This window comes from Pyxicephalus adspersus, chromosome 1 (assembly GCF_032062135.1).
Source record: "Pyxicephalus adspersus chromosome 1, UCB_Pads_2.0, whole genome shotgun sequence".
NCBI classification, from domain to species: Eukaryota; Metazoa; Chordata; class Amphibia; order Anura; family Pyxicephalidae; genus Pyxicephalus; species Pyxicephalus adspersus.
In genome coordinates, this window is record NC_092858.1 from 41,906,143 (window position 1) to 41,921,299 (window position 15,157).

The following is a 15,157-nucleotide window of genomic DNA, read 5'->3' on the forward strand; positions in this document are numbered from 1 at the left end:
GATTATTATTATCAAACGCCCCGCCGGCAGCGAATACACAGAAAATTTATTTAGCGCCTGCACAACCCCCAAGTTATCACAATGGAACCGAACTTTCTTGTTCGCCAAATCAGCCCCCCACAACTCAATTGCCACTACTATCGGAAATAACTCCAGCACCACCAGATCTTTTACTAAACCACCGTCTATCCAGGAATCTGGCCAGACCCCAGCACACCATCTTCCCCCAAAATAGGCCCCAAAACCCGCAGCACCCGCTGCGTCAGTAAACAAATCCATATCAACCGCCCCCACCGGCCCCTGTAACCACAACGCCCGCCCATTGAACGTTTCCAAGAATCTTTTCCAAACCCCCAAGTCCGCCCTCACCTCCCTGGTCAATCTCACAAAATGTGACGGCGCCCTCACACCCGCAGTAGCTGCCGCTAGGCGCCTGCAAAAAATTCTCCCCATTGGAATAACCCTGCACGCAAAATTGAGCTTTCCCAGTAGGGATTGCACCTCCTGCAGCCTCATCTTCCACCGCCCACACGCCTTTTCCACTGCCCCAAGGAGATCAACCAGCTTGTCACGCGGCAACCGACTTTCCATGGCTACCGTGTCCAACTCGATTCCCAAAAAAGTTAACACTGTCCCCGGCCCTTCTGTTTTGTCCTTAGCCAACGGGATCCCAAAATTGTCCGCCACATGTTCCAACGTTGCCAACAGCACACGACATACCGAACTCCCAGCTGGACCAATCATCAAAAAATCATCCAAATAGTGAATGACTGAATCCACCTCGGCCACCAACCGCACCACCCATTCCAAAAAAGTGCTAAATTTCTCAAACAACGCACAAGAAATGGAACACCCCATCGGCAAACATCGATCCACAAAATAAGCCCCCTCCCATTTACAACCCAGCAGACGCAAGCACTGCGGGTGCACTGGTAACAAACGAAAAGCCGCTTCAATGTCCGCCTTAGCCAACAACGCCCCCTGCCCATACCTCCTCACCCACGCAATTGCTGCATCAATCGAGGTGTACGCGACCGAGCAAGCCTCCGGCCGGATCCCATCATTTACCGACTCCCCCGGCGGAAAAGACAAATGATGTATCAGGCGAAACTTACCCGGCTCCTTCTTGGGCACCAATCCCAGCGGGGACACAATGAAACCTTCCAGCGGCGACTCCCGAAATGGACCACTCATCCTCCCCAACCTAACTTCCTTATTCAATTTGTCCCCCACTACATCCGCATGCCGCAATGCTGACTGCAAATTCCTTGCCTCTTTAGCCACCCCCCCTACATCACTTGGTATCCAAAACCCCTCCAAAAACCCCATCTCCAACACCTTGGCAGCCGCCCTATCTGGGTACTTACCTAAAAAGGGGCGCATCTTTTCTAGCTTCACCGGCGTCCGCCCCTTTTCCAGCGGCATCACCTCCTCGACTCGCCCCCGCTTTAAAGCACCGCGAGAACCCATGAGTACCTCCGCATCCTGAACACTCATGCCTAAACTTGCAGCTTCCCCCAAATTTACAACCTCCCTCATTAAAGAGCCAACAAAGCCCCTTCTTTCTAATGGCCGACGCCCCAGCTGTTTGCTGGCCGCCGGCCCCCCCCTGAAAAAACTGCGTCCCCCCACCCACACTCCTGGGACCGGACATTAGCTTCATCCAAAGCCCAATGTCCTTGTGGTCCCAACGCAACGACTGCCTGACAGCCTTCCGCTGCCGGAACTGCTCGTCATAGCGCAGCCATGCCAACCCCCCAAACATCTTATGCGCCTCCCTAATTGTATCCAAGTAACAAAACAAGGATGCGCACAACTCCGGTTGCTTCTCCCCCAACACACTCGCCAGTATACTAAAAGCCTGCATCCAATTAAAAAACGTCCTAGGTATCAGTCTATGCCTGCGTGCCTCATTCTCCTCCTTGCGCCCTTCCCCCCCCACATTCCTATCCAAATTAAACCGTTCTAACGGAAGCAAGGGGGTGCCTCTCCGTCGCTCTCCCCCTCCCCTCTCCATAGAGCAGAACGGTGCTGTATGTACAGCACCGTTCATGCATCGTGTAGTCCTTTTTCGTTGGAAAGGATCGTGAAAGATCCTTTCCAACGACAAAAATTGCACGTGTGTACACAGCTTAAAAGGAATACAACTGGCAGATAAGGGTCTGATCCATATCACTTATTACACGCATTTAGGATTTTACAAAACAATATTAATTCAGATGCAAACCCAGACATACAGGCAGACCAACCTGACAGGATAGGTACATGACACAGAAGAGGGACTCGGCAAACCTGATACCTGATTTTTGGCCATCTTGATTGTCCCAGATGACATAACTCCGACACATGCACATACAGGCTGCCAAGGGGATGCCAGGATACCCGGCAAATTCTGTCATTGTATATTTATAGAATTTAAAGAATATATATATATATATATTCATATATAGTGAATGTTCACTATATTAAAGAATATAGTGAACATTCAAGTATGTTTATTTACAGAAGGAACATCACCTGTTCCTTTCTACAAAAAAACATCCTGCCTGCTAGCAAGTTTGCAACTTTTGCTAAATTTTTAAAGTTCAACTTATGATCTGTAATACATATTTAAAATTAGAAATTGGCCATCTTGGTGACAAAAAAAAAGTTATTAGATCTCCTTCAAACTAATGAAAGGTATTCTCTTTTATTTTAGAAACTCTCCTATTTTAGAAACATATGTACAATGTTGAATGAAAAGGTTTCCTGTTTCTTTAGAGTTTTTATTATTCATATTGTTTTGTAGGACTCTGGGGACTGGTGAATAATGCTGGCACTAGTGGTCCAATTGCTCCAAATGGATGGCTAAAAAAAGATGACTTTTTACAACCTCTGCATGTGAATTTACTAGGAATGATTGATGTAACTCTCACATTACTACCTCTTATCAGAAAAGCCCGTGGGCGGATCGTTAATGTTTCAAGTGTTCTTGGTAGAGTGGCGCTACTTTCAGGTGGTTACACTATATCCAAGTTTGGTGTGGAAGCATTCTCAGACACCCTAAGGTAAAAAAACATCTTGTGCGACACATTACTTTAGTATGTATTTGGGCAAAACCTGTTTTTTTTTTTCATTTTAGGAAACACAGTCAATTCAAGATTTCTAAAAAGCAGGGTACCTGAATTTATGTAGTAGTAGTGTATCAGGGAAAAAAAGCATGCAACAATATATGGGCAAGCATCAAAGCCGAATCCCAGAATTTATAACCCTTCCTCAGGGTAACACCAGTAAAGCTGTGTATTTTCCTCAAGATAAATATTGGCTGTAATGTTTATAAAGTGCCCATGTACTCTATGGATATTTCTGGGTCATGAGCCAATATAACTTTTAGCAGCAGTGCACTGTGGATTTTGAGCTATCCACAGACACACCAAGGGGTCTATTTATTAAGAAAGGAATCAGACATTCCCTCAAAGATTCCCTTGTGGTAATCGATTACTGCCATTGAAACACATGGACTTGGAAGATTATCACGAGGGAATGTTTGAGGGAATGTCTGATTCTCTGTTTTATAAACAAAGTGTAACATTTTTAGGTTTGTAAGCTCAGTAGGGCAGGACTCTCTTCTCCTCCTTTGCCGTTAATTGTACCTGTCTAGCATGCAGGTTTGTCATTTGCACCCTCTTTATATCATAGGGTGCTGGTTATTAATAAAAGTAGATAAAAAAATTTGATTTCCACTGTTGTGGTGTTTTGTGCAACTGCTCTCAGCACCACTGCATGTAAGTCCAATAGATATGTGTACATCTTTCTAGTGTATGTTTGCAGTAGTGAATTTGTTTTCTGCAGTGACCCATCTTTAGAACATTACTTTTATCAGTATGTGTTATATCTATTACAGCAGATAAAGTGTCCAGTTTTATATTAAAGAGGACCTTACAATACAATTCTACTGTAATAATTGCAGGTTTAAAGTATTGAAAAAAGTTATTATATCCCTACCTTAGCCCCATCTTCCACCCATGTACTGGGTGATAGTGATGTATTACTCATTCTTGTGAAATTCTGAGGAATGCAGAGCAGTCCAAATTTCACAAGAAGATGTAAGGATATTGACTTTCTACAATGTGGGCAGCTGGGAGCTGATGGGCATCTCATGGCGAAATATTTAGGAAGTTTCTTTAAAATATTGAAACATTGTTAAGCTGACCATCAGTATGTTCTAATTAGAAAATAAGTACCTTTGTCTATCTGAAAAAAGTTTAATGTAACATTAATGTCTGGGTGTGTCAGTGTGTGACACAAACATTTTTAAAGGTCAGATTTGCAGCAGCAGTTCCTGTGTATGGTACAGCTACTATGTGCGTTTAACCTCCTTAGTGGTAATCCCGAGGGGAATTATCCATACCCAAAGCGCTAACTCCAAACCACACTGGGGGTGGAATTGCCAGGGAGATTAAACAGATTACCCGCTAAGTGGTGCCCACGGCGTCCTTCAGCGATGTCCAGCATCTTCTTCCCCTGGCGATGCTGGCCAGGTATACTTACCTCCACATACAGGCAGCCTTCCTCTCACAACACGGCGGACATCTGGCCCAGTTCCAGGGAGCAGGCAGCAGGGACCTCTCAACGTGTATTTAGTGTAGCAAGCAAGTGTTTCTGCAGAACAGCGCCAAAACATTAGTGGCCAAACAGTGTCCTGCAGTCCCTGTATTGAATATGCGATCTGAAATTAATGCCGGGAAACTGAAGTAAAACGGATTATTGGTGGCAGGATTTTCAAATGTTAACCTGTAGTAAGTATTTTTAAATGTACCACTTTTACTTTTAAATATACTAATATTCATACCGCCAGGGAGGCTAAAGGGTTACCTGTTCACTTGATCTAGCCAGCTGATGGCTACTCTGGTCTGTTAGTGCTTAGATTGTCTTACAAGCTGGAAGATCTCTATGCAGGGTGGGACCGAATGGGTGCTGACTGATTTTGTTTGCATTTCATTTATTTCTTTCAGACGGGAACTTGTGGATTTTGGAGTTTGTGTTTCTATAGTTGAGCCAGGAGGTTTTAAAACTGCTATGACTGAGTTGTCTGGTTTTGAGAAGTGTATAAGAGAAAAATGGGACACTCTGCCAAGAGAAACCAAGTTGATTTACGGAGAACAGTACACAAAGAAATGTAAGGTTTTTTATTTCGAACAGTTTTATTGGGGTTTACGATTAAACCACATATATACATAACAGATTGTATATTCATATATTACAGTGTCACATACAAATAACTTAAGATAGGGGAATCAAGGATCAAACAAGTAGAGGGTGAAAAGAAAAAAGGTGAGTGTCAGCGATCCTGCCCCAGCACGCGTTGGGCCCCGCGCCGCTTCAAGCACCTGGCCCGCCTCCTCTTCTCCTTCGGTGGTGGAGAGCTCCCCCTTCCCCCCACCCTCCCAAGGGCCCCCCCAATGTCCTACCAGGCAGATCCGGTGTCAGCGATCCTGCCCCAGCACGCGTTGGGCCCCGCACCGCTTCAAGCACCTGGCCCGCCTCCTCTTCTCCTTCGGTGGTGGAGAGCTCCCCCTCCGATCGGGGAACCGCCGGCTCATCCATCTCCTCCTCGCTTCCGGGATCCGCGAATGACGCGACGCGACCTCCCGCGTCATATCCTGGCGACGCATCCTCTTCGCGGCCACGCTGCCCGGCCGCCATCTTGGACACGCGGCCCGGCTCCTTGACACCGGCGGGACGCCGGGCCCGCACCGCCCTCGGACCACCTCGTTCCTCCTGGACCGTCCATGCTGCGCCCCCGGAAGGGCCAGCCGCATTCTCCATCCACCGGGGCCCCGCCGCACTCAAGGCCCCGGCTTCAGGTAAGGCCTGGACGCAGGCCACGTGCGCACCACTAGGATGGGGGCTGCGCTCCCTGCCAGCCGCAGCCCCCCTCTTCTCCGCCACCTTCTTAGGGGGTCCAGCCCTAAGAACCCCAGAACCCACTGGAGTCCCCTCCTGAACCCCTGCATGTTGCAAACGGGGTCTGTGCCCCCTGCCAGCCACAGCCCCCTTACCGGATGACCGCCCTCTCTTCCCTGCAGGACGCAAGGGAACATTTGTAGGAGAAGCCTCCCCTCTCAAGGCCTCGCCTGGGTCAGAAAGGGGACTACGCTCCCTGCCAGCCGCAGCCCCCTTACCAGAACTCCGCCGGCGACGAGGATTCCTCCCTAGACCAGTGGCAGACCTGGGCAAACGGCGCCCCACTGCCCTGCTAGAAGGGTCCCTTATGGGGCTCCCAGTGTGGCGCTGAGTTCTGCCAAACGGTTCTGGGCTTAGACGCACCGGAGCCCTAACTCTCCGAGGCCGCAGCCCTTCAGCACTAACTAACTGATCTGTCCCCCTAACGCCCCCAACGGCCTCAGCTACTCTATCCCGCAGCCAAGCCTCACCCTGTGAGGCCGCCGCAGCCCTAAGCTGCTGCATTAAAGCGTCTACTGACTCCATAATGCCTACCAATTTCTTCTTTCCCAAAAATTGTGCTCTCTCCCAACTACCCACTCTTTTTATCTGCTTTTCCCCTCCCTTTAAACTTTAACCTTATCCTCCCCCTCCCTTTTTCTGTTTAGAGTAATTCAATCCTTACCTCCCCCCCTTCTATCTTCTAGGGCAGCACGTGCACCTGGTCATGCCGTCCCTCCGCCTACCCTGCTATGGGCCTCTCTTTATTCCTCTTCCAGTACCTGTCGAGAACAGAATGTTAAGTTATGGGGTGATTCCTTAAACCAATCCCACACTGACCGGGTGATTTTGTAAATTTCAGTTTGATCCTTATCCTCTACAACAAGCTGTTCCATGTGCTGGATCTTTTCCAGCTCCTGCAACCAATCCCTCCTACTAGGGGGTGTGGGTTGCTTCCACTTTCTTGGTATAACAGCCCTGGCTGCTGTTAGAAAGTGGCAGCGAACATTTTGTTTTGCAGATTTAATGCACTGTGGCATTATTGACAACAGGGTCACTTTAGCTGTATTGTGTAAATTGGAGCCCCTCCCATAGGCAATTTATTTCTGGGCATTCCCACCAAATGTGAAGAATTGTGCCCCTTTGGGTTGGCAATGCCAGCATCTGTCAGAAGAGGATGAGGATATGCAGTGCAAGTCCACAGGGCACAGATACCATCTAGAGAGAATTTTATAATTGGTTACTTGCTCTTTACATGGGAGCACTATTTTGTGTTTTAACGTGAAGGCTTTTTCACATTCTAATAGTGAAATGGATGTCCCAATTTCTGTTTCCCAATATCGTGTAAAGGTAAGATTGGTGTCGTCTGAAGCCTGAACTAGGATACTGTATAGGTGAAAAATGATATGAGTTGGTCTATTGGTCAAGCTAAGAATGGTCTCAAAGGCTGTTTGATTCTTCCGAATATTAGGTGTACTAAGATTGGAGGATATAAAGGACGATAACTGGCCATGAAGAAACCAGGATAATGGTTTCTTGCGGTTCTGGGCATCTAGGCAAATGTAAGATTTTTTTTAAATGCATTCTTCACCTACAATAAAGATAATCATAAAATACATGTTGAAAAAAGCAACAATTAGATTTATCTAACGTCTGTTGTCTTTGGGGTACTGCAATTTGCACCGCATTATAGGTCTTTCCTGAAAAAGACTGCTTACTAGTTAGAGTTTATTTGGAAATTATGAAATTCCTGACAGCACAACCTTTACGCTGAAAGACATTTTATTTTACCGTAGAAGCATATTTATTTCATTTCATTCCTCCAACCTCTCCCTTACCCAGTGTTTACAGTATATATCTTATTTTTAGCCCTTCACCTTACCATTTCCTTATGTTGAACCCAAGCAGGAGTAACATACACATACACCAACAGCCTCCTTGGGCAGTCATGTCAATTATTTTCCAAAAGGCTGCAGACCAATACATGTCAAAATATTGCAGATTTGCATCTACATAAATGTTGTTTGGGATATCCCAGTAGGCTGTCGGAGACCAAAGGTGTCAGTTAGGGTTGTCATTTATCTAGGTCATAGCTCAGTTGGATGTTTACAACTACGGTGGCCAACTACTACCGAGGTATCTAAAGCCTTCAAAACCTATCCATTTTTTTTATTATTTAAGTAGCATGGACTTTGTAATTGGTAAATCCCATGTCAGGCCTTTGTTGCTATATTATAGGGACAGCCGTCTAAGAGGATTAAATCTCCAGTGAAGCAAAATATCCACGTCTTAGTTCATGGACAAATTGCTTCAGTTTAACCGTACAAGTGACAAGCATTAGTATAACCTGTGCGTTATAAAGAGAAGGGCACTTCTGCTTCTTCTACAAGGAAAATAATAATATCCTAGATATAGCTAGCCTGTTATCATTAATCAATAATTAGCCCAATTAATTGGTTTAGGTGCCAACGCCTTATTGTCCAAAGGTTAGACTGATATTTATAGAAAGGGGAAAGAGAAGACTAATCTGTTTTGTGCCTGTAAAAAGCCTTCTGTCCTTCAATTTCCCTCTTCTACAAGGAAGCCAGAGGATTTTACCACATGTTTCTGCTGAACATCCCCAGTGATCATTTATCACTTCCCTTTCTGCACTTACATAGTTAGGTTGAAAAAAATAATTCCTGATCATTTCAACATTTGGTCATTCTTTGAAATGGTCTTTGTTCTCCTTAACTAAAATCCAGTTTTTTGGTGCATCTAGAAATGTATCTAGATTTTTTTCCAAAATAATCTTTTGAGCTTGCCTAAACTACATCCTAAGGCAGTCTATTCCATATTTTTAGAGTACTTACCATAAAGAACCCCTTCTTCATAGTGTTCCACTCACTCTTTCTTTATTCCCCTCAAAATGTCACATTCTACTCCTGTATAGCTTATAAATAACTCTTCACTGTGGTCCCTTCTTCCCCAATCCCCCCTCTTCTTGCTTCCTTTTCTCCCCATTCCTCCCACAGGAATTATTTTTTTAACTCTTCTTCCTTGTTCTTCTACTAACATCCCCCAATCTTGCAATGCTCAGGCACAAAATCAGGTGTCACTCTTCTATAAAATGTACAAAAAAAAGTGCTGATCTTGCAGCGCATGCACTTTTAATTTTTCCCCTTGTGCACATGCCTGAGGTCAGACATGTGACACATGACATATGTATCTCAGAAGGCTGCAGGCTTCCCATTCATTTTTACCTCTAAAGTGGAGGGGCATCTTTTTGCCTTATATATAAGGGTTATCCACCTTTTACTCCATGCATCTAGAACATCTCAGAGTCATTCCACTTCCACCAGAGACCACCAAACTTCTGGTTATCTACCCTTTTATATAAAGTAGAAAATGTGATGATAGGTCCGCTTTAAGGAACACATTTTCTTGTTCTGTCTAGATTTTACCTACTAAGATGCATGCTGGACGATACACATTAGCACAGGTTGGAGGTAGCACCACCCAGTCTCTACTTCTCTCAGTTATCTCACAGATGACAATTGAAGCAAAGACCAGCAGTCTGAAGTGAGGAAACAATTATTGAGAATCATCCTGTGTTTATAAGCTGATGCAAGAAGTTACTGATGTGTATCATGTGTATCATGCCAAGCAAAATGGCTAAGTGGGCTGGTTTGTGGGCCATATGTTGAATAGCCTAGCTTTACGCAACTTTGTTTTACTTGTCTGAGGAGGTTTCAAATGTCAGCCTTCATGATCTTTACAGTAAAGATTTCTTGTCATATAATTAACCATCACAGACAACATATACACACATCCCCTTTACCTGGAACCATTATTTCAACATGAATGTCCTCTTTTACGCTTCTTTCCTCCATGCATCCAGAACATCTCAGAGTCCTTCTCCAGTCTTGGAGTGCTTTAATAAATCAGGCCCATTATCTCTTCCCTGGACTACAGCAACATTCAATTTTCTAGAATTCCAATAACTAGACTCTCCTACAATCTATCATGAATTCTGCAGCTCGACTTATCAATTCCTCTCACTTCTCACCAAGCTAATATTCTTTTCCTATTCTTTTTCTTTAAATTGTTCAACAGGTCCTGCCTCGCAAATTTTCCAACTTTTATACATAAAAACACCCCTAACCACCCATCCTCCCCGTGATTAACTACTGTAATGACTCAAGGGCTGAGCCTAATCTCTGGAATTCCCTACCCTGCACCATAAACTTGCTTGTACTCTATTCAAGTAATCTCACCTAAACATTCTCTTTCTCTTAACCATCACAAGTTAGATAAAATTCCATTTCCCTGCTTTTTGTATTCTATGCCATTTCCCCCCCATTGTAAGTTTGATTGGATACACTCTGTCACAGTTTATACTCATGCTTGCATGTTTTTCCTTTTCAGGTTTTATTTATCTAAAACATTAGGATGGGATTGCAGAAATGCTTTCAAATCATTTTATGAATGGGCACATATTTGATGGCTGTAGTAAAAAGGATAAGCTAAAAAAGGCTTCTGTATTACAGTGCTTGTATATACTATATAAGCAATATGAGACTCATCCATCATTCTGTTATCTATATTTTATACAGTTATACAGTATATGGATAAATCATTTTCTTCTGGCTCGTCCAAGATTTATAAGGTGACAAACTGCATTGAACATGCCTTGACTGCTTGTTATCCATGGACCAGATATTCTGCTGGATGGGGTGCCAAGTTATTAATAATCCCACTTTCCTATATGCCAACATTCATTATTGATCGTGTAGCAAGGAGGAATTTACCAAGGCCTATTTAGAGAACACAGTCTATTCCAAAATGCCCAAATCCCTCAGGTAAGTGATGGAGAGTATTAGCTTATTTAATAAAGTAGTTAAGAGCAAGTAGTGGTGAATTGTAAATATATATTATAGGTGCCTCTGATTTATAGCATTATAGTGTTGTTTTTATATTTACTTGTAAAACGGGGGGAGGCTGGTATTGTCTGCTTATGACATTTTCAGATGAGCAGCACATTGTACATTGTACCATTTCATTGTACCTGTTATGCAGTCACCCACTAATCTCAATGCAATATAACCAGTAGGTGCTGTACACATATGTTTGGCTGTACAAATACACAGCATTCTATACATATATACATTCTATCACACCACACACCTCTGTACACGTTGTACGGTGCACCTACCTGTACTGTACATGCAATTTTTGTGGTGGGATTTTTTTTATAGGCAACAATATGTATTAAAGGCAAACTAATATGAAATATATATGCCATTGCTGTCCTACATTTGAAAAAAAAGTTGCTTGTCTGTCATGTTTACATACTTTTAGACACTGACCAGAAAAGTATGCAGATCAGAAGTTGTGACTTCTTATGCAGCATATATATTCTGGGGTATTAAACCAAAGAATCACAATGGAAGCCAGGAGGCTGGTATTTTCAGGTGTTCATAAAGTGCAGCCTATGGGGTGCATGTGTGTTTTTCCTCAACTCCAGGCAAACTGTAAAATGCATAAAATGCACACAAGGAAGCTTATTTCTGTTGATACAATTCTCAGCCCTATACATCTATGGCACCCTGTTTCTGTGGCACCAGCTTGTAATAGGAGAGTGGGAGGATCGATGGACTTCTCTTCTTCAATATGCATGTTTCTTGTGTTGCAGTATCATGTGATGACAACTAACTTGATTCTTGTGCTGCTTCTTTTTCTCCTAGTCTTACTTCTGCTGTCCAGTTGATTGCAAGAGTCTGATATCAAAGTAATAGTCAGTACATGATATAATAATAAATACAGAGCTGTCTTAATCTTTGTGTACTTTACCTCTGCCTGGAGTTGAGCTGTAAACAGGTAATACCCATAGGCTCTGTACTCACCTCAGATGATTATCACCTGAGACAAATGTTCATGCTTGTCTCTGGTGAGAATTTAACAGATGTACAGCAGTCATCTGACGTAGCCTAGTGATCAGGAACAAGTGCTATACAAGTCAAGGGAGGACAGCAGAGCGAGGTACCGCTTGCTTGTCCTCCATCCTCCCCTCTCTATAGAACAGAATGGGCACTTTGTGTACAGCGCTTGTCCGTTAATCTGTCACTCTCCATTGCTGGAAACAATCATTAAAGATCGTTTCCAGTGATGAAAATTGTTCATATGTTTTTAGCCATAAATACACAGCAATCATCCCCATGATCTAAATACTGAGGAACACCATTACTATGTGAATAAGCCCTGCCATCATAGATAACACACATCATGGATATCAGCTGTGAAATGCACCAACAGTACTTCCTCTAGAGTTGGATCTTGGATAAGCTAATATTACTCTTTTTTCCTTTGACAGGTGCCTTGTTCCTGACAGAATTCTTGTAGAAGGCTACTGAGAACACCATAAAATTGGATTATTTTTTTCTATGAATTTCAAACACTCATGAATATAAACACCTGTAATGTGCTGCTTCCAACATTGCTAGACTGACATTGTAAAATCCTAAATTTTGGTGTTTGTGCTTTATATACTACATATATAAACAAATAATATGCAACCAACTATGATAAACATATTATTAATTGTCAATAGAGAGCTAACAAGAAACATTTCTCCAATCACATTTACATAAATATTTTATCTTAGACTAGTGTTACAAAGTAGATCTCTAACACTTCTATTACAATACTCAATGTGCCTGATATTAGAGCTATCCAAGGCTGGAGAGGATACACTTTCATCAGTGAACCTGGGTGATCCAGCAAACGTGGAATGGAGTTGGTTCAGGATTGAAAACATATGCTAACAAATAGTAAATTACTTCTACAAAATCTATTTGCAGGTTTGCCGTATCACCCAGGTTCACTGATGAAAGTGTACCTCCTCCAGCCTTGGGGAGCTTTAATAAATCAGGCCCAATGTGCAAGCAATAAAGATTTAATTCTCTATGGAGAAGTGTAAATCAATCTTTCATCATCACATATTGTGTTTAGACCATTACTACATACTACAAGGTATGACTTGTATAGCTAAGGCTATGTACACATGTTGGATTTTTGTCAGTGGAAACAATATTTTTGATTGTTTCCAGTAGTAGTAGAATGAATAAACAGTGTACACACAGTTAATTTCTTTGGAGAGGGAAGGGTAAGACAAGTGAGTGGCACCACAGTGTGACACACTATCTCCATTGGAAAGTACAGTGGTCATCCCTGCTTGGCTGTTCATTGATCTGCCAGGATTGATCGGTGAACAATGTCAGGAGACTGCTATAGACACACACTATATTTTCACCCAAGACGATCACAATTCTTTATCTTAAGCAACACACATTTAGAATGTGTACATACCCTAACTACAATTTCTTTGGCAATCCATTTCTACTGCTAGTAATTAAATGTTAATGATCTGCATAGCATGACCGAGCCACTGAAATGCCCTGCTTAACTAGAACCTAAATGTCTGTAAAATAACAGCCATAGACTGGTAATCTAGTAAATATGGTAGGTCAGAAAGGTCTGATTAATTCTACCTCATCACAACAAGCTTTATTACAAATATCATGTGATGTTCATTTTAATATTAAATTACACATGGCTACAACCTTCAACATGTTTCTTCTTTCAGTGATCCATGTCAACAGCTCCTAAGGTAACTGGAGCACGGTTCTTGGTAGGTTAAAGGAGGAAAAAGAAGAACTAGGAACTAACATTTCTAGAATGTACCTAGCTGGAACTGAACATACAATCTGGTATACGGGAAGGGTTGAATATCAGTTAGGTAAATCCTAGACCTTTCTGCTATCCTATGAGCTATCCTATGAGCTATCCAAGCTATCCTACCTGCATGAATCCTAGTGTTGCCATCTCTTTCCATATCTTCACACTAGACATCATACAGGTTAGGTGCCACCACCTGCAATGTGTCTGTGGTCTGCAGAAACACACAAACTCTGATCTTACCCAGATTAGTAGGAGTGCTACAACTCAGCCAACAGGTACTAGAAGTGCAATGCATGAAAATTTTTACACAGAAGGATTGTGGATTTGGGAATTTAGTAGTTAAGTTTAAAAGACAAATCTAATAATTTATATTCGATATCCCAAAAGGCGAAACAGTGTAGATATATTTAGGCCTATTTCAGACTTGTGGTCAACTGCAACTTTGTACCACATCCTTACCAAGTTCCCAGTTGCTCTCATTCAACTGTAGGGGACTGGTTGGCAAGCACTTTGTGCAAACAGTTTGCACAGGATTGTGGTTGGTTGCAGTGCGATTCCTGTAAGCAACATGAAATGTCTGCTCATATAGTGGGTTGTCCTCTGGAGGAAGAACCACACCACAAATCCAAGGTCAATACGTGTAAAAGCATTAACCAAGAAGCAGTTTGCTGCCTAAGAGCAGATAGCAGCAATTTGCTTTGTGCCTAGGAGCAAATTACAGAGTGATTCGCAGCCAAAAGTTTGGAAAGGGCCTTTTTTTTAACCTCCTTGCCTAAAAAACAAAAAAGTAAATAAAATGACAAAAGCAAAATTCTGTTTGTGGTGACACAGAAAGGAGGGTACAATAGATGTAATACCATATTTATTTACAAAGCTTGCATTATGTTATTATTTTTGCAATATATTGGAGCAGGGATGTCAAACTTTGGGACAGGGGCCAAATCTGGCCCCCAACGTCCTTTTTTTTGGCCCCCAAAGGAATCCTACATATGAACTGCAGCTGGCCCGCTGCTGAATTGAAATAGCGCCGCTACTACAATTCCTGGCATCACTTGCGTTTATAGACCAGCGGGCACTCTGTCTATGCGTGGCCCTGCATTGGACTGTTTTATAGATGCAAATAATGCCGGGAATTTTAGTAGCGACGCTATTTCAATGAAGAGGGAGTTTCAGCAGCAGGCCATTCATAAGATTTAGCTCCACATTGGCCGAGTCTGGAATTTCCAGCACTCCCCCTCAGCTGTACTTTTCCTTGCTACTCCAAGGCATGGGCTTCAATGGTTGGATTTTCATAGAAGAATATTGTTATTATTGTTACCCTGTACAAAAGGTTACCATTGAAATTTAACTCTACTCTTAGGCTACAAAAAGAGAAAGAGGCATAAAATTTTTTACTAAGTAAATTTTTTTAAAAAATGTCATGCCTCCTTCTCTATTATAAGCTTGTTCCAGATTGAATGTGAAATAAACCTGAGAAAGAAAGATTTCCTCAATAAATTTCAAGTTTGGACGG

At 42.8% G+C, this 15,157-nt stretch overlaps 1 protein-coding gene across 1 annotated transcript in view; it reads left to right on the plus strand.

Annotated features, from left to right (window-relative positions):
- LOC140328380 (retinol dehydrogenase 7-like) overlaps nucleotides 1-13,532 on the plus strand; it is a 22,321-nt gene extending 8,789 nt beyond the window's left edge. Inside the window, exons 4-7 of the mRNA XM_072407922.1 lie at nucleotides 2,789-3,047; nucleotides 4,995-5,158; nucleotides 10,521-10,766; nucleotides 12,278-13,532. Of these exons, the coding sequence (XP_072264023.1) occupies nucleotides 2,789-3,047; nucleotides 4,995-5,158; nucleotides 10,521-10,729 (632 nt within the window). The 3' untranslated portion in view covers nucleotides 10,730-10,766; nucleotides 12,278-13,532. The remainder of the gene's footprint in view (nucleotides 1-2,788; nucleotides 3,048-4,994; nucleotides 5,159-10,520; nucleotides 10,767-12,277) is intronic.
- The last annotated feature ends 1,625 nt before the right edge of the window (nucleotides 13,533-15,157 follow it).